Source organism: Pomacea canaliculata, linkage group LG8 (genome assembly GCF_003073045.1).
Source record: "Pomacea canaliculata isolate SZHN2017 linkage group LG8, ASM307304v1, whole genome shotgun sequence".
In the NCBI taxonomy this organism is placed as follows: domain Eukaryota; kingdom Metazoa; phylum Mollusca; class Gastropoda; order Architaenioglossa; family Ampullariidae; genus Pomacea; species Pomacea canaliculata.
Window position 1 is genome coordinate 25,393,759 of NC_037597.1, and position 26,765 is coordinate 25,420,523.

Consider the following 26,765-nt stretch of genomic DNA (forward strand, 5'->3'; position numbering starts at 1 on the left):
TTTAGGAATATTTAGTAGTAATACTCAGGCTACTTGCAAAAATACCTCAACCTCAAGAAAAATTGTCATTCGTAAAGTAAAACGTGGAAAAACACGACGAGCGTGTAACAAATGACTGTAGACCAGTGCAGTCTTTATTAAAATTATATTTAATTAGAATTACACTATCAATTAATCACTCCTTAGCTTACAAATACACACACTGCAGAAAATAAATCGAAAACCCACAAAGTGGAGGTATAAGTGTTGATAAATATACATCAGATATTGGCTTTGACACACACACACACATTATTATTATCTCTCTCACAAATTATTCTTTCACGTTTTTTAGTCACACAAACTAAGCCCTTTGTTTATTGTTGTGAGACTGATCACAGACTGAAAGGCTTCAGAATCAGAGTTAAAAATAGAAACAACTTGGGGAACTGTAACATACGTCATAATGTCATGACGTAAGGGATACGTCACCACTGAGTGACGGTGTCGTCTGGTGCCGTGCGGGTCGCCAGAGTCTTCGAGCAGCTGGTCAGTTGTGTGCTGACAGGGCTCGACTCGCAGCACCTTCATCTTTAGCAGGAGGACGATGTCCTGTGCAGCATCTCTCCCAGGTTACAGTCGTCAGCGTCTGGAGGTAAAGTGCTTGAGCCATTTGTCTTACCAAACTTTTCTTTCAGCTGGAGCTTGATTTTTTTTTCTCGCATCTCCAGTAGCCGTTCCAGGCTCGCATCTCCAGTAGCCGCTCCAGGCTCGTATTCACGAAGCACATTTACCCAACCAGGGGTAGGTGAAACTACTACCTGCAGATATCAGTTCATTCCCTATTTATGGCAGACCTTCTCAAATCCTTTTACCAGCCAGTAATATACTTTCATCCAGCTTACCTGGTACATTAATTTTTAAAAAACTCGATACGTGTTTTGATTGGTTTTTACAGACTTCTGCCACTCTAGGATTATTCTCATGTGTACTAACTCAGTTTGTGTTCAAGTGCACTCCAAATCAGTCATACTTCTTTGTTTTACAGTCGGAAACGATTGTTTACAAACGTCAGACGGTAGTATTATATATATACACACTAAAAAAAAATCAGAAAGACTTCAGAATAAATATCACTTCAAGTTATCCTTTATTAATAAAAGAAGAAGATAAATTGAAAGGTAAATAGATTATTTCTTATTCTGAAAAATCCAGTCAAAATGAGGTGAACAATATTGTACTATTTCTTTTGAGAACAATTAAAGCAAGCTTTAAGCCGAGAAATGTACTGATTAAAAAAGTCTTTAGCATCAGTGGTTTTGATTGCGTTTTAGGAAAGAATCTAAAATCATTTCTTTTCTTTATTTACACTTTTTTTTTCCTTCGGCTCCCTCTTTCTACTATGCCTGTATTTTCTCTTTCTATTATTTTCTCCAACTAATCATTCCACCCTGTTCATTTTTGTTTCTTTAAAGATGGACTAGTCCACACGAGTGAATACGTTTTCTCTCTGAAAACAAGGTGCGGCGCCACTGATCCGTCACTATGAATGAAAAAGGCACAACAGCCCAGCATTTATACGCGGACGAACAACCAAAAGCAAAAACAGTGCCTTAAAGACGCCACCCCAAAGCAGAAAGGTCTCCAGACACTTAAAACCACGTACCAGGATACGTGGCCCAACGGATTCTGGTCCAGAAGAGGCCAATGAGGACACAAAGCCAAAGCGAACGTGTGTCTCAAAGGTTCAGAAAACAGGTCCTGCTGCAAAAAAGCCTCTCCTGATCTGCAGGGTGATTGCTGAGTACCCAAAGACTTTTCTAGGTGAGTATCATCTAATGGATATTACACCACTATACACCTTTTGCTGTAAATTAGGGGCATTTCCATCACAGAAGATTAGAGACGGACACAGATTGAAATTAGTGGATCCGGTAGCTTGGTACAAGATCAGTTGTGCATAAATTGTGCCTGAGTGCCTATGTGCCTGTATGCCTATGTGTCTATGTGCCTGTGTATGTCTATAAAGCGAAAGGTAAGCCATGGGCAATCTCCATGACATAGAACTCATCAATCAAATGATGAAGATACTAATGTCCCTTCGCCTAAACTGATTTTGATTTTAGTGTACTTTGTTTCCCTACACTTTTTGTTGACATCTTCCTTTTTTTGTTTTCTGAACATCTGACCTTGTCTTAAGTGGGTAAGAAAGTGTGCTCTATAACTGCACAATTGTTGTTATTATTATTATTTGTTTTATTTTTTTAATCAACCATCATGAAGCCATTATTAAAAGTTTGTCACCATATTTCTTGTTACAGCTGTGAATCTGGGCATCCATCTCGCCTTCGTTATCCTCTCCATCGTACTCGTACTGAGCGGTTACAATCTCTTTCCACTCAACTTCAAAAGCCTGCCAATGGAACTGAGAGATGAGCCGTGGCTTAAAAGATACTTAGCTTTTTCTTTTCGTGAGAATTACGAAAACAGGTATGCTGTTAAGACAGTAATCTGAGAAAAGTGACAGTGCCCCGAGACATTGCCATCACACAAAAAGGAAGCAAACTAAAACATTCTTAGCGGCTCTTAGTAATCTATTTTTTTTATCTCACCCCTGTATCCGAAATATTTGCTTTCCTGTTTTCTGTTTGAGTTTCACTTCTTGAATCCTTTTAGTATAATCGTGAAATAGCTATTGATTTAATTATTTGAAAGACTTCTTTAATATTCTTTCGTACTTTATGTGTGCTGTTTCGATTTTTAAATTTTTTTAAGGGTAACAGCAGCCGATTACGGGGACCCAAAGTTGCCTCGATTCGCATCCATTCGGGGATTCACCTTGATCTATTATGCCGAAGGGAAAAATATCTTCACGAAAGAAAACCTCCGTATCATCAAAACTATCGAAGATCGTTTGTACAATTTACCAGCGTTTACGAACAAGTATTGCCAGCTGAAACAAGACCTAGTCTGCGTCAAGCCCTACTCCATCCTCCGCTTTTTTGACGGCACCTTCGCCCCAATCAGCCCCATCTTTTACGACCCCGAGTTTGACAATGTCACTGCAGTCATATACGCGGCTTTCACCACAGAAAAGACAAGAAAACTTCTTCTCGAGGGTCTGGCCAAGGACAACATCATCACTTCAAACCTCGTGAAGTCAGAAGTAACTAAATCTTATCTTCCCTTAGGGTGGCCAAGTGACGGTGAGAGGAACATTGACAAAGATGTGGAATTGCAGGTGGAGTTCATGCACACCGCTTTGAAGCCGATCGTTGAGGAGTACCAGCATTCGGTGCGAGAGTTCGAGGTCTTATACTATAGCGGATCGTTGGAGATACACGAAGTTTTCAAACAAGCTATGAAAGACATGATGTTGGCCATAGCCAGCCTCTGTTTCATCTTCTTCTACCTTCTTTTTCACACCCGTACACTCTGGGTCACGACCCTGGGCGTCTTCAGCATCATGTGCAGCTTTGTTGAAGCCAACCTCATCTACCGCATCGTCCTCGACTTCCGTTACTTCGGATTATTTCACGTCATCGCCTTGTTCATCATCCTCGGCATTGGCGTCGACGACTTCTTTGTGTTCTGGGATTCGTGGGTTGACTCTGGTCACTACAAATTTCCCAGCCTGGCTCACCGCCTCAGCGAAGCGTACCGGAAATCAGCCCAGTCTATGTTTGTGACGTCGTTCTCCACCATGATAGCCTTTGCCGCCAACTCCACGTCCCCGCTGTTAGCCACCTACTCCTTCGGTATCTTCGCCACCATCTTGATCATCATCGATTATCTCTCTGTCATCACCTTTTTCGTCGCCATAGTAGTTGTTTATCACGTTTCTTTCGAAGGTAAATCATATGCTTTTTGGCGAAGTCACGACGGTCCTCCAGAAGTGCAGATGGCAGTTCAGGATGACTCTCTAGATCGAGACGCATGCAAACCGCATGCAGAGTCTTCCGTCAACCCTTGCAAACTAAGCAAACCCTTACCTTGCAAGTCGCGCAGCGAGTCGATTCTTGTCCAGGACAAGAAACGACTGCGAAGGAGCCAGTCGATGCCGAAGATGGCCACTGAGCCGGAAATGCAGGGACTTGGTGTAGGCGACTGGAAAGGTTCTTTCGACAGCCCAAACAAGGGAGGGGAGAGACCTCCCAGGGATATCGCTTGGACGCTAACTGCGCAAGAGGAGGTCGAGGAGTCTCACCCAAATGAGGTCACCAGGACACAAAGCTCGCGCCGTCTGGTGGTATTCTTCAGTAAGCAATATTTTGGGTTCGTGACGCACCCAATCTTCCGCTGGGTACTGGTGGCATTTTTCCTGATCATCATCTTCTGTTTGTCTATCTCGGCTGGGCGGCTGGATCTGGATAGCAAGCAGGTCAGTGTGGTTAACAACCCTAAGGCTCAAGTGGGAATTTAAGAAAAGATGCCAAATAATGCATTTTCTCGCCACATTAACTATAATGAACTACTAATGTCAGCTATCTTCCCTGCAATGTTTCTTCCGGGTTTAGAATGGTTTCTCTGGAATTTAGTCGTGTTAAATTAATTTGCTGATAATATATCTCCTCTTTGATCTTACATTCATCTGTATCTCCGTAGTTGCTCCCATCCGATTTGCAATAACTATACACATGGCATCTGATTGGTTGCTTTTCCAGCGTGTGTTGTGTGCTATATGTGAACTCAGCTTTAGAAATTTATGTTTGTTTGGACCACGTTATATTCTTATCCAAGATCCAGTTCTTTAGAAACAACAACAACTACGCCAAGGCGTCCCGTCTGCTGTTCTTTGGCTTCGCACCAAGTGACTCTGACGACAGGCTGAGCATCATTCTTCTCTGGGGCGTAAAGGAACGCGACATGTCCTCCTGTCATTTCTCGGAGGAAGGCTGTCTTGGCACGGGAGGATATGACAATAACTTTGATGCCAGCACGCCTGCGTCACAGAAAGCTTTCGCTGTGAGTGTGACATGATGGCAGTTGATTTGTCTGAATGTGACGTAGAAGGCATTTCCCCTTTCTTGTTATTTCCTTCGTTGATTAATGTGATGATTAGAAACTTGTATTAGTCTTGTTTCCGTGTGCAGGACCTGTGCAAAACTTTGATGGAACTGCCGAAGCAAGCGGTGGACAAAATGGCGATCTTGAGGAACTTCACGTCAAACGAGCTTCAAATCCACTGCTTTGCTACAGAAATGGAGAAATTCCTTCGGGTGAGGTGAACTAGATGATTGCCCCTGATAAACATGTACACCTGTCTAGAGAACAGATTTCTGGCGGTGGGTGCTCTTTGTTAAACATGCAGCCCGTTCCCTACTTCTGTTGGAGACGTATATGATTTAACGATAGGATTATGGTATGCTTTACAAGTAAACATAATATTTTAACCAAATTACGACAACTCAACCGAACAGTTAAAGTTTGGCAGTGTAATTTCGTGGTCACTCACTAATAATCTGAGTTTTCCGCACCGTCATCAACGAAGTATTTCTTTACCTATCTTTGTCAGTAAGTGTTTGCGGGCGCGCACCCAATCGCGCGTGCGTGCGTTAATATGTATTATATAAATATGTCTGTATGTGTGAGTTCGTGAGAGAGAAAGAGAAGGATAACGTTTATCGATTTAAATTTCCTTGAACTGTAAACAAATATACAAACTAAGGATGAACTCAAATCATTGGACTCTAGAAAGACAGCACTACTTCCAATCTGGATGTCAGCCTGCCCTGGGACTGGAACAAAACGCGTGATTTTATGGCACAACACAACAATTTGTACAATGTCTCTGCCTTTGACGAGAATTTCACCAATTTCCTGGATGTAAGATTTTCAGAATTGATGAGCCATGTTTTGACAGAATCAGACAAAAGTTGTTTGTAACTGATAATCGTGCACGCGTACGCGCATGCATACGCAACATACACACACACTAAAACAATAAAAAAAAAGATAATTTTTTATGAAATATTCCTGCAATAATAAGAATGTTGATATGTTGATAACGATTTTAAGTGTAATGTTAAATGTCATGTATGGGATAGTCTGTCTGTCTATATCAACCAGGGAGATTGCATTTTGTTTCAAGTGCCAGATATAACTTAAAAATAATTTTACTAACTTAAAATCACTGTATTTTGTAAACATTTTTCTTGTCAGATTCCTTTAACATATTGGCTGTGGAATGGTTTCACTGGAAATAACACTGACGCCCTATTGAAATACGGCAGCTTCATCGGTGAAGAATATACCACTTCTTCAAGAAAAGTACTTGGAATAAATCAAAGTACGTGGAGTTGAATATTACATTGTCACCTGCTTGTTTGTTACTTAGTATCTTTTCATAAATGCACGTACAAACGAACACTGAAATATACCCCACAAGCGCCCGTATATATAAATACAAACTTTTCTAACAGTATTTTAAAAGAAATGTTAACCGATATGAATTGTAAAGTTATTTTAATCAAATATAAAAATGGGTGTAGGTGATATCTTAGTCTTTTGTTTTATCATTCTCTCTTTCTCTTTCTCTTTCTCTTTCTCTTTCTCTTTCTCTTTCTCTTTCACACACACATGCACAGTGCATTTAGTTCGCCTCCACATATGGAAACTTGCTCAACAAACTCAATTATTATTAATTAACCTTCCAACCCAAACACGGTAGACCACTAGATGTTGACCTTTCTTCTTTTTACAGCTATCTCTATTTTTGAGTGACAGTTTGCTGAATGGTGAACCTGTTGTTATCAAACGCTCAAACACTGACCAGACAACATAATCACAACTCACATAAGATTAAGTTTGTTTATTGTGTACTGTCACAACGATAGAAAGTATTTCGTGTGTTCCAGCCATTTATGTGGGCAACAGAATCAAGTTCGTGGGTGTAAGTGTTAGAACTACACTCGTCTTCGAGACGATAGGCTACACCAAGCACCTTTCTGTGCTGGAGGAATGGGAGCGCTTCATGCAAGAGCAGGTCTAGCCAAAGCTTTCCCTCTTTTATCTCTTCTTTATGAAATTCTTTTTTATCCTTTTCTTCTCCAACTTCTCTCTCTCTCTCGCTCTCTGTCACTCTGTGTGTGTGTGTTTTCTACCTCATCTTAACTTGCATGGTAATCCAGATTTTCACTCTACCTTTTAACTATTTGTTGACGTTTCTCTTTGTTGCATACATATATATTTTATTTTATTTTATTTTACGTCCTTTTTCCATTTCATTTTTGTTTTCCAGTCTTTTCTGTCCACCCGCTCCTTTTTTTGCTTTCTTGTTTTTTATTCACCTTTTTTCTACTATGAAGAAAGATTGTCAAAATTGTTATTATTATTCTCTCACGTGATGTCTAATAAACGTATTTCTGTAAGAAAGCATTAATGAAAAAAATCTTTCAGCCCCTTTCCAAAATTCACACCTTTATCACCCTATTTTAAATATTTTTCAAGCAATATATAAACTCACCGACCTTAACTTCTTCCCATCCATACATATTGCCGTATCCTCCAGACATTGCTAGTAACGCTCGACACTTCACAAAAACTCTGTATTGATAAACAAGGCTTCAAACTGTTCTTGTTGCATGCCATGATTATAAGTAATTATTGTTACCATGTCTACATGTCCTGTGTACATGCACTTGACCGTGAAGCTGTCGAAGATGCCACCTGAGCTGCAAACCGGGTTTCAGCTGTCCTTCGCATGGCACTGGTTGAAAGTTCAAAAGGTAATTCTACCTGAGGTCACTTGTATGCCGTTGCATTTCCAGTGCTTCTACATTTTTCACTTAAAGTTATGTAATACCAGATCTTTAATTTGTTCTAACATCCATTGCTTTATGTCTTCACTAGCTGTCAACGTGCAGTGTTCGTGGTTGTGTTTGTGGATATCGGTGTGACTTTCATTAAAACTTTGTTTTTTTAACCTAAAATACCTGTCGAAATCTTCTCTGCACCAACCATCACTAAGGAAGAAAAGTAAAGAATTTAAAAAGAAAACCTTGATCGCATATTCCAGATTTATATACACACGCACCATTAAATGTCTGTCTTTGGCAAGGCGCTGGTGGATAACGCTATCTTTGGAATTCTTTTGGGAGTTCTCTTGGCACTTCCGGTTCTGGTCTTGTCTACCTGTAATATAATCAACGGCGTCCTTGCCACACTCATCATCGCTGCCATCACTGCTTGTGTCATCGGCGTCATCCCTCTAATGGGCTGGTCCATGGGGGTGAGTGTCAAGTGGCTGTCACCATTACTTTGCCCTTCACCTTTCTCGACTGTTCTGCATCAATGCATCAATGCCTACCTGTGTGCTTGCTTTTATGCAGGATGTAAGTGAATAGCATGTTAGTTGCAGGAGAATCATCAATTTACTTATCGAAAACCCTTCTGTAAACTGTGTCAGACACAGGTGTCAGTAAAAATGAGTCTCGAGGTGAGAATGGTGTGAACTTGCCTTTAGTGTGCAACTTGCAGGTGTGTGCCAGTAAAACGTGAACCCGCAACACACGTGTATGAATATCTGTATTTATTTATCTCTTTCTGTGTCTAGTGTCTTGGTAAAATTTTTAAAGCGTTATACTTCACCATTGCTTATATTCCTCAGGTGATGGTGTCCTTAAACATGTGTCTCGTGGTGGGGCTCTCAGTGGACTACGTCGTACACCTGGCGGAAGGATATTGCATGTCACCTGAACACGACCGTCTTGGTCGTCTGCAAGATGCCCTGCGGTCTATGGGCTTGCCAATCTTCTCTGGAGCCTGTACTACACTCGGAGCCTCCTTCTTCACATTCTTCGCGCAGATACAATTTTTCTTTCAGGTGTAAATAACCTCTAACTCTTGTTCTTCCTCAATCCCTCTCTGTCTCTTTATCTTTTACATTTTGAAAAAAATTAATTTTACTGACTTAATTTTAAGTCAAACAGGATTTACACTTTTCTATTTCCCCTTTCTATGCAATTACATCTTCTCCCTCTTCTTGTAAGAAAGGAAATTGATTATTTACCATAAAACTGCTGTCTTTTTGGGATTCCTTGAGAAGCTACCAATCCAATTTTGCGTTGTGCGTTATTGAATAAAAAAATCAAATGCTGATGAAAAACTGTTAGGATATATTTAAGAGATTGTTATTGTTTTATTAAATTACCAGTTAGCGATTTATAAACAGTGCAATTTCATGATAATGTTTTGTATCTTTTTTCTATGGTATAGTTTGGAGTCTTCATGTTCTGCACCATTGGATTTTCGCTGCTGTTTTCCATGGGATTGTTCACTACACTCATGGGCATCGTTGGACCGGAGGGGGACACTGCAGATATCAGGGCACTAGCCAGACGTCTGTTTTGTTTGAAACCTACTAGCCCCAAAAAAACTGTCCAGCAAAAAAGGATGATGAAGGGCACTTGAAATCCGGGCCAACTGGACAAGAGATTTATTCATCTTGATGAATAGTCTCTTAATTTCTCATAAACCAATATCACTCCTACCTTAAATTAAGTCCTTAGTGGCATTTAATCATGAAGTTTTTACTGTATCTAGTAAGCATATTAAAAAAGTTTGCAGACTGTAATATTCCGGAGATGATCACTAAAGTTTGCTGTGCTGATACATCAGAAGACTACTGCAGAAATCTACATAATTGATAATAATTAGTATTAAGATCACATCATCGTGAAAATTTAGATATACTTTATCATCGGTATTTCTGTAATTAATCTTCCTCTGAAAATATTTTGAAAACTTTAAGGATCTATATATATATAGATATATATTCTGCTTTTTAAATATTGTAGAGCAGTGAAACTCTTTTGTGGATCTGTCTTCGAAGGACTATGTGGGTAGCACTGGTGGGGTTTATTTCAGATTGTGTGAACCAATATCTTTCACTGAGCTCTGCACACCAAACTAAAAAAAATCGCTTAAATCCTTAATAGCGGCTAAGAAATGTTTTTAATGTCATACTTTTTAGTCACGAGGAAGCAATGTCGATTAAAAAGATCTGTTAATACCTTGGCAATATTTGTGTCTCTTATTTATGTAATTCTTGGTTTCTTTTTGTCATCCTGTTCTTCCTTAGTCTAACCCGCCACGTAAAATGTCCTCAAAAATAAGACATATTTAGGCATAAGGTATCATCTCAAAATAACTGGAAATAAGGCTTTTCCTGTTTTCATATGTTATTAATGTTGTGGAAATGTTGTACAAGCACCGTATTCTTAATTTCATAAAAATATTACACCAACTTTAGATCACTAATCCCGTTTGAACTTTATTATGGATATGAGTAATTGCTGGACATTTTTCGATGTTTTGACTCCTTTTTCGTGAACTAAACTCACAATTCACTCTTGGTGGACATATTGTATGCAGCGTAACAATGGCAACGGTCACTCAACCAAACTTGAAGTTTGAGGACGTGCAGAGACTTGCAGTCAGCCAATCACAGCAGCATCGCTCCTTCTGTAGAAAATGGGAACAATGGGACTCTCGAAACCAGGGGCCTTGACCCCGTACACGTCATCGCTGCCGACCAAGAACTCGAAGGTCATGTTGAGGATGGGCGGGTCTTGAGCCATCGTCCCTGAAACCTGTGACCAGCACTCGCCTGCAGCCTCCAGTGTCCAATGCCATAGGTCAGCTCCAACTGACCGGTCTCTGGGTTCAGCTGCACTTTCAGTTCGCCATATGCACTGTGGCCAAACACCCCCACGTACCTGGCTAGCGGAAGTGAGGCTGCGCGCGCCACCACCTGTTCGATGCTAGTGTACTTCCGGCTGATTGGATGGGAGTTTTCGATGATGTCATTCTCACCGTATTGAAAATGATGGACGAGGGGCTCTGTCGGTGCGTTCCTCTTGGTGTGTGCCGTGTTCGATCTCCACGGGTCAGGGAAGGTGCAGACAGTCGACGAGTTTATCCAAGGAGAAAAATTCATAGTCAGGTCTGCCAGGAAGTGTGTAGTGCCGTTCGAAACTCAAAGCTGTGACATAAAAGCATACACATCAGAAATAAGTTTAGGTAATGATGAAAATAATAATAAATGTAGATTTATAAAGCACGCATTCTTGAACAGCAATTTATGGTGCATTCACATGAAAGAACACGCGCGCGCGTACACACATACACAATATGGAAAGAGAAAAAAATAAGTTTCAAGAGACGTTGTGTAGAAAGGGAAATTATAGAGTGCAGTTCATTCTAAGTAAGAGGATGAGAGACAGAAAAGAACAAGAAGAAGGCTGGTCCGAGGAATGCAAAGATTGGATCAGAAAAGGATTAGAGAGGAGGCGTTGTGTAAACAATGAAGTTCGACAGATAGGTATGTGATAGAACCATTAAAACATTTATAAAACAGGATGTTAGCTTTATACTGAATGCATTTAGACGCTGAGATTCAGTGGAGTGTAGGTGGGTGAGGTGTGGTGTCATCAGTTTTATCCTCCAGTCCCTTGAACGACCACCACCTCCATCACCTTCGCATCAACTACCACCACAGCCACTGCCACAGCACAAAGTCTTCAATGTAACTCAGTCTAATGTGAACATCGTAAATAGCTGCCCTGATCAGCTTATCAAGTGATTGGTTTATACTGGTTTATCATCCATGTCCCCTTTGCATGCCATTATCACTGTTGTGTCATCGGATTGACCTACTTGTTATCGCTGCCAGTTGCCGTGGAGAAGATCCCGATGTTCTCGTCCCGTAAGAGTGTGATGTAGGAGTCGTAGCCGTAGGTTGAACCTGAATGATGGGCCGTTCGATATCCTGTAAACATATATACAATGTTTGTCTGCTGGAACCGTTGATAATGTTAGGTGTCCTAGAGGCTGGATGGGTCATGCTCAATCAGTATCACGTCAGCTACCTAAAGTCTGCTTTAATCCTGTACTAGATGATGATGATGATGATGATGAGAAGGAGGAGGAGGAGGAGGAGGAAAACGAAGCACCCATGCACCTCTGTAGTAGCCAAGTCTCCACCCAAGACCATAGGTGTCGCCACTGAAGGTTTGCGGTGTGACTGGTTTCATGTAGTACTTGGCGTAGCTGGAGAGCGGGATGGTGTTCTGGGGCTTGTGCAAGGTGTCCACCAGGCCCTGTGCAAGGACTCGCCTCCCGTCCGCTGCCGTCCCGTCGTTAAGCAGACACAGCAACCACTGCGACATGTCGCGGGCAGAACTAAACACATTCCCCGACCCTATGAATGACCCCCAGTGTCTGCAACAGGTCAAGAAGACAAAAGATGCTGATGGCCTCGGTCACTGGGGAGAACTATCTGCTCCACCCTTACAGCCCAAACAAACACACATATCTGAACTCTGTCTATTGTTTCCCTCTGTCTTTTCTTATTTATTACTCGAAATAAAAAAAATACCTGTTGAATGTCACCCCAATCTTTGTAAGTGTAATCTAATTTTCTCCCTGGATTTATTGTAGTACCTTTGTTTTGTAGTAATGCTGTATTTATTTTAGATTGAGGGCTACATGGTAAATTACATCTGTTGGGTTATTCTTTTATCCCGTTATTAAAGATTGTTTATATATATATACATATTTGGTGGGAATATGGGATGTTTTGTGATTTGAGCTCGATTTCATCCCTAACAAACTGAACTAAAAATATTCAGACTCAAAAACTTAAAAATATATTGAAACGACATAGAAATTTGAAGAACAGCCTTTCAGTTCCGCAGTTTCCGAGTCTTAGCATCTTGCATACAGGTGGCATGAAGGTGGCTGTCGTTACTGAGACAACGTAAGAATTAACTTTACCTGGACAGTTTTAACCTGATCTCATTGGAAAACAGTGCGAATCTCTTGTTCTTGACCTACCTGATGAAGTCCAGTGAACACTTCACCAATCCCACCCCACTTTCAGAGCACATAGGGAGTGCCACGTTGTCGCCAAAATCAGCTTGGGTGACAAATGTGGACCGATTCATCCCGAGGGGGGTGAAAATACTCTCCCTCACCTGTGACAAAGAAACAATAGTTGATAGTGAATGTACTTCTTAACTAGCCACATTTTTAGGATACCGTGCTCGTTCAATAAAGTTAAAGCTATTATGATATTTTTTATTCTTCCGAATTTATTTGTTTACATGCAGCAGCATTTGTGAGGAATACGTCCCCGTCTTGGTGTAAATAACAAATGTTTTTGCGTGCTGAAATACATCAGCGTTTTGCCTGTTGTACCTAATACTGCAGTCTCAAACAGTATGGGTATGAAAACTACAGCAAGCTAAATCACTTGCCTGCTCAACAGATATGCAGACAGTAGGACGGTCGTGCAGACAGAATGGCAGACAAGAACGCACACAGACGTGAAGAACTCACCATGTCCTCCCAAGGCCGCCCTCCAAGACTCTCGGTAATAACAGCAGCCAGGGTGTACATGAGGTTGTTGTAGAAAAAGGAATCTCGAAAACCTCCCTCATTTGGCAGGTACCGTATTCTTCTATTAAATACAGCACACACACATTGAGGGTGAGGACTAAAACTCCCCCTTAATCGAATCAAACCATCGACGTTTATCTCTTCATCGCTGCCTGTTTGCCGAGACCAAGTTTACGCCTCTAGCAAAAGTGTAGCTCCTGGGTCTCGGTGAACCATTTGGCAGTTTAATATCCGGAACCGCGATAAAATTCTTAAAGTAAACAAAAGACTTGCAATAAATTTGTTGCTTGGTTACTTTTTTTTTTCTTCCCGGCAAAACTCCTTGCTCTCCACTTCCTACGACAAAAACACTTGAGCTTGAGCTTTTGTACCTCCGTCAATACAAGAGGTTGCATCATCTGCTCTACTTCTTGATGTTGAGCTCTAAACCGGAAGCGAATTTGTGCTTTGGCCTCGTTCTAGACTCTTACACGAAAAATACGTCTGCAAGCAGTCCAGCAGAGATATACGTCCGTGATCAAACCTTAATGAGATTGGCTAGTCTACGTGTCTGCTTTACTTTGGTAACAAGTATTTGATTGACTGCACTGTCAGTTTGTCATCTACTTTCCCTCTGGGTCCTATTTTCACTTCGTGTTACAAGAAACGGGAACAGGATCTGGGAGCAATTTTGCGTGAACAATGCATTAATATAAAGGCAGCCTCTGCTGACTGTAGTCTTACTCGACCAAATTTTGTCTGGTGATGTCCGTGCTCAGACGGATGTAGTTGTTCTCCGGGATGCCCAGCCGGTGAGCCAGCAGATCTTCAACTGTAGCATAAGTGGACCTCAGAGAGTCGTTGAACAAGGACCCCTTGTCGAAAAAGTGGTAGATGTTGGTCGACAGACTTCGGCTTTTTTGACAGAGAGCAGAAAGCAGCTAGTAAAACTTAAATATATTTTTAAAAATAAAGAATAGCAGGAGACTGTGCTTAGAGAAAGATGTCTGTTATTCACTTCACGTTAATATAAACAAACATTGGAATGCAAAGGCAAACCACTTGTCGACAATCCTTACTAAAATGAGACTCATTACTAGGATATTCTATCACTCACTATCTTGACCACTAACTCACTCGTTCCCTCCCTCCCTGAATGTATAACTGTCGTTAAAAGGAAACCGGAAGCCAAGAGGTGACAGTCTCTGTTTCCGGTTCAAGCCAAGTTTTCGCAACCTGAGTTACTCACCTGTGGTCGGCGGAAAGGAGGTTTGCCAACAGCGCTGCCGTGAAACCCTTGGTCAGCGAAGCGATACCAAACAGAGTGTCTGACGTCACTGGTTCGGTGTATCCGGACTTCTGACCCCATAACCTTTCGTCAACAACACCTGTTCAACGAAGCCGGCAGACAACAGGCTATTTATAGCAAGAAGCAGGCCGGCAAATTCAGGGGGAGGGGCAAGTGGCTTTGGAAGGAGTCAGACTTAAGTCAGTAATATTTTTTGCGTTTTCTTTTAATAAAACATAAAAAGAAAAGGGTTCAAGAAGAAGAAAAGAAAGAAATCAAGGTAGAATTCAAATTAACGGTTTAAATGTCAGTCTTTTGTGTCAGCATAGTAAATGAATGTCTCTGTGTGTGCTTGTATTCTCTAAGATTATTTATAAATGTATACAATTCATAATTGTGCTATTTCAACGGGGGAATAAATTACAAAATGTTTCTCCTGAAATGCCGCTATGTGCGTTAATGTGTCTGTACGCTTTAACTCTATGTAAGCGACCTTTGACAAGCCGGCCCCGTGGCCTAATGGATAAGGCGTCTGACTTCGGATCAGAAGATTGCGAGTTCGAATCTCGTCGGGGTCGCAGAATGATATTCGTTTTCATTTTTTTCTTTCTTTCTTTTTTCGGACATTATTTCACCCCAGTACTTGATTACCTGACTTATCAGGAGAAGTTACAACATTAAGGTCGTTAGTTAGCCTCTTTTTTTATTTTTTAAGTCGTTTGTTGAGTGAGATGCTAACCAACGTTTCTTTTTGTGGGTGAGCATTTGTGTGAGGGCGGTGCCCATCTCTCCCTTACTGCCTTATCTCTTTCAGCGCTCAAAGGAGCCATGTGTCCATTAAAACAGTTCAGTTAGCTAAGGGAAGTACACTACGCAACGCGAGTATCGAATCAGATAGCTGCGCACATTACCCTTCTCGTCCATTTCTGTCTACTGTTCGCATACGCTCTAAACACAAACAAGCTATTGACCCAAGACTTAATGTTGTCAAGTGCTAACCGTACTTGCATAATGTATCTAAGTATTAACGTGCTTGCATAACGTCCCGCGCTAAGCCCTTGCTATCCGCGTTTACAGTAGCTGTCATACCCAGGGTCAAACCATATTAGCTGAAGAGGGCAACACCAACCTGACCATCTTTCACGATCGCCACAGCAAGGCCTGGGATGTTTCTGCACCTCATTCCCTGTTGGATCACCTCGTCCATCTGCTGCTGAAGAGCGGCAGGGAGTTCCGCAGCAGTCGTCTTAATTTCCGTCATCAGAAACATCATCACGAACGTCAGCAACATTTTGCCCCTCATCCTGGCGAGTACCATCATCCTGGCCACACAGACTACAGCAGCTCGTCTTCAGGACTCGTCAGGACAGTCTGTCAGACAGCGTGCATTGCCAGGTCATGGTTCACTGTGTCAAAACAGAGATAAGAGATAAGAAATGATATGAAAACACGTTGCTCGCTTCTTGTTGCCTCGCACAGTACCTTGACCTTTCAGTCCACTCAAAGGAAGGTCAGACAAACGATCATAGTGTTTATCTCTTCTTAACTTAGGAAGGATGCTGAGAGGATTACAATTAAAGTGGAAACAGTTCTGTTTTTGAGATATGCATATTCTTGTTCTTAAAATATTAATTATATTAACAGTGTTTTACATACACACGGAAAACATGAACATAGACGACATAAGGTAAACATCGAATGCACCTTCATACACGAGCAAGCACACACAGTAGAGGAGACCAGAGTATGCGACGAGAAATATTGACGATGAAAAAGATATGTCGTAGCTGAGAAACGAACCCCTGACAACCGAGTATCACTGTAATGGCGACAAGCGCTTTAGCCATTGCGCCTCCAACCGCTCCAACAGTTTTATTACACTAGGCGTCATTAGAATCCAACCGCACAGACCAGACTGACATTTTATACATCACGACATTACTGCATTCATAAACTTAAAAGCCATTGACAGATGCTACAAGAGAAAGAGAGAACCGATGTAGGCATCTACCATTGTGAGAGAGAAGGAGATAATGGCAGGATAATAATCATGACAAACTTTATTATCGAAAGAGACAGTGAGAAACGCGAGATGTTGTTTGTGCTTGGTCTTATTTTTCTATTTAACATACTTTCTCTGCGCACGATAATAGAATTGCCTTGGAGTACTGAAGGCTGCGCGAAACACGTGTACACAACCTGTACTGCTTACCTAGCCCTCACCTTCATCCAAACATCATCAGGATGCACCATCTGTTACATGGAAATATGGATGATGGTTGTTTCCCGTATTAGACTGAGCGGCGAAGTCCCATCTACATCGTCGTCAATGGCTCGTCTCGGGTCCTTAATATACGGTGCCAACCTCTCCAAGAAACTGAGTCTTTGCTGTCCAAGATATTTCAAAACAAAGCACTTTGTTTACACGTGCACATCAGCGACCTACGCTGAGTACACAGTCAGCAACACACGCTGAGACTAACCTACAGCGACATCTGCGACTTCAATAGCGACACGCCCTTCGGAATTTTTACAACAGCGACAATCGCTGATTAAAGGCGACTTCACGCCTGACACAACAATAAATTAAAGTATCGGCAACACATGCCCTCGACAGCTTCTACAACTACTGTCTTACACTACTCAGAGTGCGACTACAACTGCAACTACTCCTCTCCCTACCGCTCACTCTCACTCAGGGCTGACATACACTGTACAACAGTTATTTAGAAACATCCCGCATCTACTCGTTACACATGCGCGCTCTCTCTCTCTCAGACACACCGAACATTCAGGTACCAAGACTTGCATCAGTCACACTCACTCACGCACTTGCAGGAATGACGTAGGCGGCTCTAGTCAAAGCCGAGCGGCGGTCACTGGCAGGTCAAGGTGGGGTCAGATACCGCATCAAAGCGCTGACGGCGCCGGACAACACCGCACACAGACAACTACACTATTTAATTCTTAATACCATCAAAAGCGACGTAGGAGGCCACCTTATGAATAAGATTGACAAATAAACAAAACACGTTTTCGCGTTGAAATCATGAACACTGCTTAAAGGTTAGTGATGACGGACGACTTCTTGACAACGTGAATGTAATATGGACGCTCGTTTAATCTCCAGCTCCACCACATTGATCTACATCGTCTTCTGATTATTCATTCCACATTTTGCCTGTCTGAGTAACAGCATTTCATTATAATTCCTTGGTTCCGCGTTTCTAGATCTATTACTCTCAGTAGCTGCCAGTGACGTCCCCTTGCTTTCCACTGTTGATCTTCGATTTTCCTCTGATCTACCGAATCTATCGGCATTGACGATTCCTCATCAGCTGAATTGACATAAGCTTGACATTCATTATCTCTTACCGGACATCAGAGGTTTCATTAGTTTCAAAGGGATCGACCAGCGGCCATATTGAATTCTACGACGTGCGCATGCGCCTTGCGGTCCGTTGAGTGACGTCCCCTCGTGCGTTATTTCCCTTTGTAATGACTGAAAGCTGCCAGCACGTGAGTGTCAAGGTTTCAGTTTGTCATTGTTGTGTGTCTTTTGTTCCTCCGGCTTGAAGACTTTTTTTCAGATTTCTGTGCTTATGTTTTATCTGACTGCAAATGGCGACTTTGGAGTATTTTAGACCGACTGTCTTGAGCTCGTTTCTCTCGTAGCTAAAAGATGCTTTATTATTGTTTACATTTAAACAGCTGATGAAGTAAGAATAATACTAATAATAAAGTTGGTTTATATAGCACTTTACACCACCATCAAAGGCAGGCTCAAAGCGATTTACCAAAAAAATAAAATAAATAACTTTCAATCCATGCTTCTAACTGTCCACATATGCTTATGTGCTTGACTGTAATATGAAGAATACGTGCCTGTATTACTGTTCGTAAAGATGTGTGAGCTATTCCATAAATGTAATTATTATCATAATTATTATGATCATTATTATTCTCCATAATGTGACGTCACACTTGGTACATCACCACTACTCATATCTCACTTGGAAGACTTTAAGTCACAACAAAACCAAATCCGTATATGTCTTCTATCTCGATTAGTCTTCGTCTATTATTTATTTAACTCTCTTTAGCATTTATAATATGCAGATTGGCTAAATGAATAACAAAAATGAATTTTAAAGCAAACAATCCGTTTTTATTAATATATTTCTTTTCACAAATCATATATTTTGCATTTTTTATGATATAAACATACAAAATGAGACATCAGGTAGAGGCTGTGATATGTATAACAAAATATAACCTGGCACTCTCCAAAGCAAATCTCATTTAAATTTTGGCACAAAATCATCGGAACAGTACTCAGTTTCGTATTAACAAATAACTAAGTGATGGAGCAGTTGTCAGTTGTAACAGTGGATAACAATCCAGAGAAATACACGAGAGAGAGAGGAGAGAGAGAGCACTAATTCTGGTTAAATGATGAACTTTGTTAAAATGTATTACACATTGTTCTACTTGATGCAATTTTAGCAACAGATGTATGATAATATGCTTCTTAACAAAGAAATGCACAAATAAAAATATCGTGCGACTGTCCATTAAATACTGTAACATACAGCTCGCCACCACCACATCACCACTACCCATGGTCGTATATCTCTGATTCCAGTTTACCACTCATTTTGTGACATTTTCATAAATCCTCACTTCTTACACAAAGGATCAACTGCAGTTCTGTATATTTTTAATCCTTATGTACCGTTAACTATCGCTAATCAATATCCATCCAACGGCCCACCCGAAATCTGTAGAGGTTCAGTCGGGTGACCCCCTTTTTTTCAAAAATTCGTTTTCAAGGACACCTGGAAGGATACTTGGCGGAAAAAGCCCTTGCCGCCTTCTCGTCGTGCTCTGTAGCGTTTCCGGTACGTGTGCCATGGCTCACCCGCGTACTCCTCGCTCACGCCTCCCTCGTCACCTTTGTTGACCAGTGCACGGAGGCGCGTGGTGAACATGGCCCACTCATAGGCGGAGTCGGCCTCGTCCTTCAGGGCGGGCGCCTTGCGAGCCAGAAGGCGGCGAGCCACACCCATCAAGGGGTGGCCGAACTCGCTGGGCAGGCCAACAATGTCATCCAACTTGCTGGTCACCGAGCGAATGACCTGCTCGTTGTTGTCCACGATGGCGTCAAAGAGCTGCTTGCGAAGACCGTTCGGCGCTGGCCAATGAGCCCTCGAAAAACATGGCGTCCAGACGGGCCAGGAGATGGGCCGCGCGGCCCAGAGGGGACAAGGCCGCCTCGTCACGACAGGCCAGCACCAGGGGGATGTTCTCTTCCAGGAAGGGACCTAATCGCGCGTCGTTCCTGTCCGGACTTGGCGCGTGCAGCAGCCCCGCCCCGCCCACGCCCACGGCGTCTGCGCCGCCCAGCACTGCAGGCTGGATGTCCTCGCAAGTTACGCCCCCAGTGAAGCACGTCAGCATCCCTAGGGAGTGCGCATGATGCACGAGCGAGAGGACCTGGTGCGGCGTCAGGCGGCGCAAGACGTTAAGGTTTTTCGTCGCCTCTTCTCCACTGTCATCGCAAGAAGAAAACCATGTGACCTAAGAGACAAAAATTAGGTTTCACGTTCAGCAGCCGTGTAGTGCTAGAGAAACTAGCCACCAACTACCTCTTCACCTATTACAGCTAGAGAAAATAAGCAGTGCACGTTTGTTTTTTTAAGGTGAAATATCATGAAGTTTGCAATCTTAAACATGACAACATTTGAGATTGTCTAAGTCGCAAATTATTCTGTGTAAAAGAAAAAAAAGTATCGAGGTCACACCTGATCGAAGCCGCCCATGAGGGTGATCTCTATGGCGCGCCGGGCGATGTGGTGGGGTTCTGTGATGACCCTCGTGGTGAGAACTCCCCCATTCTCCTTCGGCTCGCCTCCGTTGTCACTAGAATAGTCGTCGGTCATCGCTCGACCCACGTCCCACACCGCCGACAGGGCCTGCAGGTGACGTTCGCGGCGAACAAGTGGCCTCAGCTGGGTCATGAAGGTCACAGCCTGTGAGGTGTAGTCAGATCTGTCGGAATAGAGACACCATGAGCAAGAACTGATGTTTCTTTTCTTTACAACAATCGCTTACAGGTTTTCCTGGTAAGGCACAAGCTTGCACTGTATTCTCTTACGGAAAACGCTGGCGATGAAAGAGGAACAGATGAGAGAAATTGCAAGAAAGGGATGAACGAATGAGGAAAGATGCACGTGATATTTCTCCCTTTTTTGTAAAAGTGTCTTTATAGATCGGAGTGAACCTGGTTGCAGTATATACATATAAAATCATCATCTTACTCGCCATAGACACGTGACACACTGCTGCCCCCTGTGAGAAGGCCGCAGAAAGAGAAGCAGACATCATCTGCACCATCTTGGACAGCTCCGACTCCCAAACCTCTCCAGACAGCGCCTCTCCATCTCTGGCTCGCACGAGCTTTCGGGAGACAAAAAAGGTGGTGGGCGCCGCGTCCCCCACGTGCAGCCTCACTTTGGCAAAGTCGTAGAGAGAGGGCGCAGAGTCAACCTTGTCCTCCAAACTACCTGCAACAACAACACGCAGAGAGTGAATCATCAAATATAGGTCCGGTTAAGGAGGGTCATAAAGAAGGGGAGCAAGACAAAGGGTTCGTGAAAGGATCATCAACGTCATAAATCTTGTGATTCATTTTCCGTCTGAACCTTGCTCGGAAGATACTCCCGATAAATGTCCATCCCAATTTTATTTCTTCTTTTTGACTAGGATCGCGAACAACGTTCAGGGTGAAAGAAAGTATCTGATGATAGTGAAGAAAGCCTCAAACCTATGGTTTGCACGTGGATGACTACCCCCTGGAGCCACTCGCTGCGACGCGTGCTGCCCAGAAGATGTCCGTAGCCGCTGTCTGTCAGCGCTAACTGGGTATTCGAGTGGGGCCGGAATCCAGGGCATCCAAGAGGTCTGTGTCTTGAGTCGATCATTTGTTGGCCCTTGAACGAATATGACATGGAGTTTTTTTCTGAAGCTTTCTGAACATCTTGTATAAAGCAAAATTTAACGAAAATCACCAAGTTGTTAGAACAGTTCCACTAATCTCTTTCTCTCTGACATCATGATTTGCATCATAGATGTTGTGTCTTCTAGAGGACAGTCAACGGGAAACTTAAGACTTAATGCGTGTCTGAGGACATTGGCAACAGCTGACATCTTATTTACTTTGGGATATCGTTACGTTTACGTTTAAATCTTAAGAACGGAAGTGGAAGGGATGTGGTGGTCACACAGTCATTCGTACAGCATGTTGCAAGCATACTTTATTCATCAGACAATCGACCAGTTGCACAGTCCAGCTCTACCTTGTCCAGCAGGTGATAGGCCATCTGCACAGCCAGGTACTCCACAGGTGTGGGCTGGCGACGCTCATCCCGCAGCGCCTGGCACACCGCGGACACCGTGTCCAGCAGGTTTGTGGAGAACTTGTGCGCATCCCACGACAGCCTCACGCAGTTTGCCTCCTCCTCCGTCTCCAAGTTGATGTGACCAACGCCCTCGCAGGGAACCACGCCTTCTCGGTCCTGTCCGGCCACGCCCCATTCTCTGACCACGCCCACACCCACGCGCACCACGCGGTAGACGGCGTCAATCAGTTGTCGGACAGAACTGGCGGTCATGATGACCTGTCCCAGAGACAGGAAAGTCTCCACTTTACCTGGGTCCTGTAATAAAACAGAAACATTCTATTCTGTAGACGTTGCCATGGTGATTTCTTGGGGTACGCCTGGTGGCGCAGTGCTATGATATACACTATACAGCATGCTTGTCAAAAGTGCAGGGAAGATACTAAGGTCCCTAGTTCAGACTCTCGAGGCAAACTTGTTGGATGCCGAAGGTTTCTTTAGGGTAATCCAGCTTCCTCCCCTTTCCTCGCCATTCCCCCAAAACCTTATAATAGTACAAACTCCCCACTAGATGGAAACACGTTCCTTTCAAATCAACCGATCCCCCAGCCAGCCAGACGATTTCATTTTAGTTTAATGGGGAAGTCGTTGGCTATGTTAGGTTAGAACATGTTACCCCGATGATTGTTTACTTTTAATGTTTACTTTCCCGTTCTAGGATATATATATATACCTTTAGCTCCAAACTTTAAAAAAAAAATCTACTGTACAGAAGAAATTTTGAAGAGCCTCCACTACACAGAGTAAACTTTGATGTTTAAATGTTGTAATCTGAGAGGGTAGATACTCGAGAAAGGAAAGACAGACACAGGTGTGTGGATAGAAGGATTGAGTGAGTGAGCGAGCAAGTTTGCACCATCACTGTTCTTATTTCCCCTGTCACTACAAGTGTCCAACTCCGTCTCTCGTCTCCTGTCGTCCTTTTATCTACTCCATGCCAATCCTATGTATGCTGACAAAGAAGGGGATATCACTCGAGAAACGCTGGGTAACCGACTGTTGTATGTCAATAAATTATCAATAAAAATAAAGTAGCTGGCAGGGACACAATTCGCTATCTGGGAAGTTTATTGAAATTGAATGGATCGTGAGTAGAAGATGAAGGAGAATATCACAGGCACCTGAGGAAAGATTTTCAGCAGTCCGAGCTTCAGTTGTCTTTGGACCTGGTCCGCGCCAGCTGACGTCATACCCACGTGGTCGGCAGGTGAAGGCAGTGAGTCAGCAGGTGGCGCATGGCCGTTAATCTTGATGTTGACGTTGTAGAGGTTGAGGAGGAGATCCTGGAGCAGCGACAGCGACACCTGGCGGAGTGTCCCTACACCAGCGCTAACTTGTCCCTGACGCTGTCATCAATAATAACAATAATTATTATTCCCGCACTTTGCTCGCGAGTGAGTATATGTACATTCACAGGCATTTGTGTGCATTCACTTCACTCTAATTATAAAACCACCCAGACAGCAGCAGTCAAGCATCCATGTTCCACAGTTGGAGAAGTGGGTTGTCACAGGGTTGCAGAAAGAAAAGAGCAAACCGTTAGCGCATTTACTTTTTTAAACGAGTGATTTGAAGGTTGGCACTGCTGTCACCTACCCACTCCCCACCCGTTCCTTACGAATAATATCATCTGACTGCCCCAGAGTCCTTACCACCGGGTTAGAAGCCTCCTTGATGTCATTAGCGCGAATCTCGGGCGCTGGGTGGTACTTCTCTGTCATGCTGAAGTCAGTTGTCATGCTGGCTCTACGGTGCTGGAAATATTTCATCACATATTATAAATAGTAAATTCAATCTATTTCAAACGTGACTAAACAAAATTGCTTCATCATCATCATCATCATTCCTTTTTATTTTTCAAACTTAAACTGTAAAATTTAGAAACCCCAAGACGAAAAGATAATCTCTGATAAGCCACGTGTAACCCGGAATTTTCGAGAAAAGCGATACAAGGTGACGGTTCTTTTTCGCCTTTGATAACGGATAGATCCTTGTTATTAAAAAAGAAAATGTTCTCTGGTTTTGTTTGGTTTAGCACAGCTGTCATCACTGAATTCCCGTGAGACTCTACTGTTTAATGTAAGACACTCGGTATCCGGGTCATTCGACTTGACGGTCGTGTCCTTAATCAAGACAAGACGCCGCACCCACACGTGAAAGTGTGACAGGGGTGGCTGAAAACCAAGCGGTTGATGGAGGGATTACATAGATACCCGATGAAAGCCATCACAATGAGGCGGATGCAAGCAGTGGAGCTGACAGTACGTGCATCTTTACAATGTCTCACTTAATGCAGACGTGAGAGGTTTGGGGTGGGTGGAGAGGGTGGGTAAAGGGGGAGAAGAAGGCGGACTTTGATTTATTTTTAGATAGACTGCAGTCATGACCTATATAGGAAAGCACGTAGTATGTAAAGACAGGTAACATGGTCTCAAACTGAATACTAAACACGTATTCACAAGCTCTCTGTCTCACACACACTCATAGAGCACACACACAACACAGGTATGAGTACACACGTGTGCATTGCGCACTCATATGTTGAGTCGCGGTGACCGATGAAAGAAAAGGGGAATTTGAGCAGAGATTAGACATTAACACTTCTTTTCCTCACGCAAATGTGAATGAACAACTAAAACACTCTCCAAAACTATGAAAAGGTTTTGGATATCAATAAATATTAAATTATAGTCTAAATTGGTCTTGCTTCATTTAGTTTTGTAGAAAGGCGTAAAGAACCCTTAACACGAAGAAAACTTATTGGAGAAAGGCAAAAGCGATATGTTTGTACAGGTTGGCCACATTTGTTATCACTTGATCATTACCTTACGCATTCGCGAGAAGTAGCAACAAAAGATGATGGACAGACAGCCACGCCCACACACGCAGCCACTGCAATCACCAGGGAGGCCACAACAACGTCCTCGCTGACACCACTGGATGTCCCCGCCGACGAGCCTGTCGACTGCGGTCATCAAGTGAGAAACATCATGTAGAAACTCATCATCACACACACACACACACACACACACACACACAGAGTAGAATATGGACAATGTTGTTATCAAGTTAAAACATTTCAAATTCTGTCATATAACTGCGTATCAAAGACAAACCTGAGAAAAGACGGTCCTCGTGCATATTCCTAGAGTAGCTAACAAAGTTGTCCACGAAAGTGGCGATCTCATTACGTATGTGGATGTCATTGTGAAGTCTCCCCAGTTCCACAGTCCCAGTCTCCTCAATCTGAGATACGAATTTATTCAACTCTTTATTCAACATGCAGCTGCTTACTAGCGAGGGAAAGATATTTTCAGTCATCCACACATCGGCAAAGGATGGGAGAAGGTGGGTGAGGAAAAAATAACCGAGACTGACATTTTGTCCGTATCAGTTTGCCGGAATCTTAAACATTTCAGATAAACCTCAAAATCAACAGTTGAACTACATTCACAAACTTGTTTCTCATACTACAGCCACAGTTACTTTAATACTCATAAGAAAACTTTTAAGAAACTCTCCTAAGGTCAGGAACGCCGCAAAATGAACAAAACAAATATATCTGACAAGGTAGTTCACAAAGAGAAAGAGAAAAGTTGGATAAGCCGAGATATATCTTCCATACTGAACCTGTCAGGGCGAGCTCTAAGCCAAGCTTTATGTCTTCACCTCCGCGAAGATGAATTTTCTTTTCGCTCTTAGCACGGAATGGTCTGAGATGAGATGTACAGCTCCACCTGTATGTACCTGACTGGACAGTCTCACAGATACTCGGTCGAATGAGCTTTGAAAGTTGCTCTTGCCCAACAACCGGAAGTGAGGGAAGCGGATCAAGCGATGTTTTGTTGACGTCGAGCCGATGAAATGTCAAGTCACACAAACAGGAACAGGCCTGGTAGGGGGGTTGTGATAGGGAGCCTCACACCTTAACAGATATTCGGTCATATCCGTCTTCACACGAGAAGTTTTAAAGCTGAGTACTGAACAAGGATTTCGCTCGACAAAAGTACCTGTGTACTTCATCAAATTTAGCGTTTTAACAAAGAAATCTCACTTTAAAAAAAAAGGTCTTTGGCATGAGATCACCAACCCAATGACAACGGCAAAAATAAATAAAAAAAGTAATTTCCAGTCTAGCAGACAAGAAAACGCAAACACATGAGACATATGTAGGAAGACGTGTACTAACTGAAATAGTGATTGATGGACAGATCACTGAATTTAATCATTTTTTTTAAAATGTCTTTCTACCTTGCGCGACAGATTTTCTTAACATTTAGCAACAGTTGAGGGGCGAGAAGAAAAAAAATTAAAGCAAGAAAATATTATGTTACACGCAATTAAACTTCAGTTTTCCCACGATCTTTCTGTCGGTAATTTTTAGGATGTTTAAAGAAATATGTTCCCTGAAACTTTCAATGACACGATGTGGTGACAGAACGTTTCTGATTATGTCTGACTCAAAACCAGCCTCGTAGTCTAAAATTCCTTCCCTAACAACGGAGCTATCCAACGGATTCCGGGACCACCCTACCCCTGGTCAAGGCCCTTCCGTGAAAACACCGCTAATGGGCGCGACACGGAGACTGTTTACCCACAAACTCTCGTCACAATGTGCGTGCGTATGTTAAAACTCATCAGTTTTTATACCATGGGAG

General features: G+C 42.7%; 3 protein-coding genes and 1 non-coding gene across 6 annotated transcripts; 2 read left to right on the forward strand and 2 right to left on the reverse strand.

Annotated features, from left to right (window-relative positions):
- Nucleotides 1–467: 467 nt before the first annotated feature.
- LOC112570593 (protein dispatched homolog 1-like) lies at nt 468–9,991 on the forward strand. Of its 2 annotated transcripts, none has more exons than XM_025249112.1 (13): nt 468–634; nt 1,455–1,803; nt 2,301–2,469; nt 2,755–4,360; nt 4,720–4,944; nt 5,073–5,198; nt 5,674–5,805; nt 6,142–6,268; nt 6,837–6,964; nt 7,632–7,706; nt 8,039–8,209; nt 8,588–8,803; nt 9,196–9,991. In XM_025249112.1, exons 3-13 carry the CDS (start codon nt 2,399–2,401, stop codon nt 9,388–9,390), a joined length of 3,072 nt encoding a protein of 1,023 aa, XP_025104897.1. In that variant the 5' UTR covers nt 468–634; nt 1,455–1,803; nt 2,301–2,398; the 3' UTR covers nt 9,391–9,991. The 2 variants fall into 2 exon arrangements, with proteins under 2 accessions (XP_025104897.1, XP_025104898.1); XM_025249113.1 differs by having other exon boundaries at nt 1,501–1,803.
- On the reverse strand, nt 9,915–17,112 carry LOC112570594 (penicillin-binding protein 4-like). 2 transcript variants are annotated; one of them, XM_025249114.1, is made up of 9 exons: nt 16,871–17,112; nt 15,777–16,053; nt 14,609–14,747; nt 14,104–14,274; nt 13,321–13,441; nt 12,817–12,956; nt 11,942–12,201; nt 11,638–11,749; nt 9,915–10,963 (listed from the first exon to the last, which is right to left on the reverse strand). In XM_025249114.1, exons 5-9 carry the CDS (start codon nt 13,378–13,380, stop codon nt 10,921–10,923), a joined length of 615 nt encoding a protein of 204 aa, XP_025104899.1. In that variant the 5' UTR covers nt 13,381–13,441; nt 14,104–14,274; nt 14,609–14,747; nt 15,777–16,053; nt 16,871–17,112; the 3' UTR covers nt 9,915–10,920. The 2 variants fall into 2 exon arrangements, with proteins under 2 accessions (XP_025104899.1, XP_025104900.1); XM_025249115.1 differs by having other exon boundaries at nt 16,860–17,112.
- On the forward strand, nt 15,153–15,225 carry Trnar-ucg. The gene has a single exon. It is a non-coding gene; the product is annotated as a tRNA-Arg (tRNA).
- A 1,681-nt stretch (nt 17,113–18,793) lies between the features above and the next one.
- On the reverse strand, nt 18,794–25,966 carry LOC112569838. The gene is made up of 10 exons (XM_025247853.1): nt 25,777–25,966; nt 25,224–25,353; nt 24,933–25,072; nt 23,760–23,861; nt 23,229–23,453; nt 22,006–22,365; nt 21,474–21,639; nt 20,968–21,213; nt 20,452–20,698; nt 18,794–20,227 (listed from the first exon to the last, which is right to left on the reverse strand). The coding sequence occupies exons 2-9, from the start codon at nt 25,246–25,248 to the stop codon at nt 20,673–20,675; spliced, it is 1,290 nt and encodes a 429-aa protein (XP_025103638.1). The 5' UTR covers nt 25,249–25,353; nt 25,777–25,966; the 3' UTR covers nt 18,794–20,227; nt 20,452–20,672.
- Nucleotides 25,967–26,765: the final 799 nt, after the last annotated feature.

Excerpts from the sequence above, each read along its gene's own strand:
- LOC112570594 (XM_025249114.1), bottom strand. The coding sequence starts at position 13,380 with ATGTACACCCTGGCTGCTGTTATTACCGAGAGTCTTGGAGGGCGGCCT. Across the intron at positions 12,957-13,320 it reads GGCGGCCTTGGGAGGACATG|GTGAGGGAGAGTATTTTCAC; the intron begins GTGAGTTCTTCA and ends TCTTTGTCACAG. Across the intron at positions 11,750-11,941 it reads GAGACTTGGCTACTACAGAG|GATATCGAACGGCCCATCAT; the intron begins GTGCATGGGTGC and ends ATATGTTTACAG.
- LOC112570593 (XM_025249112.1), top strand. The coding sequence starts at position 2,399 with ATGGAACTGAGAGATGAGCCGTGGCTTAAAAGATACTTAGCTTTTTCT. Across the intron at positions 8,210-8,587 it reads TAATGGGCTGGTCCATGGGG|GTGATGGTGTCCTTAAACAT; the intron begins GTGAGTGTCAAG and ends TATATTCCTCAG. Across the intron at positions 8,804-9,195 it reads AGATACAATTTTTCTTTCAG|TTTGGAGTCTTCATGTTCTG; the intron begins GTGTAAATAACC and ends TCTATGGTATAG.
- LOC112569838 (XM_025247853.1), bottom strand. The coding sequence starts at position 25,248 with ATGCACGAGGACCGTCTTTTCTCAG. Across the intron at positions 23,454-23,759 it reads AGGAGGCTTCTAACCCGGTG|CGTCAGGGACAAGTTAGCGC; the intron begins GTAAGGACTCTG and ends TATTGATGACAG. Across the intron at positions 21,640-22,005 it reads CCTATCACCTGCTGGACAAG|GGCCAACAAATGATCGACTC; the intron begins GTAGAGCTGGAC and ends TATTCGTTCAAG.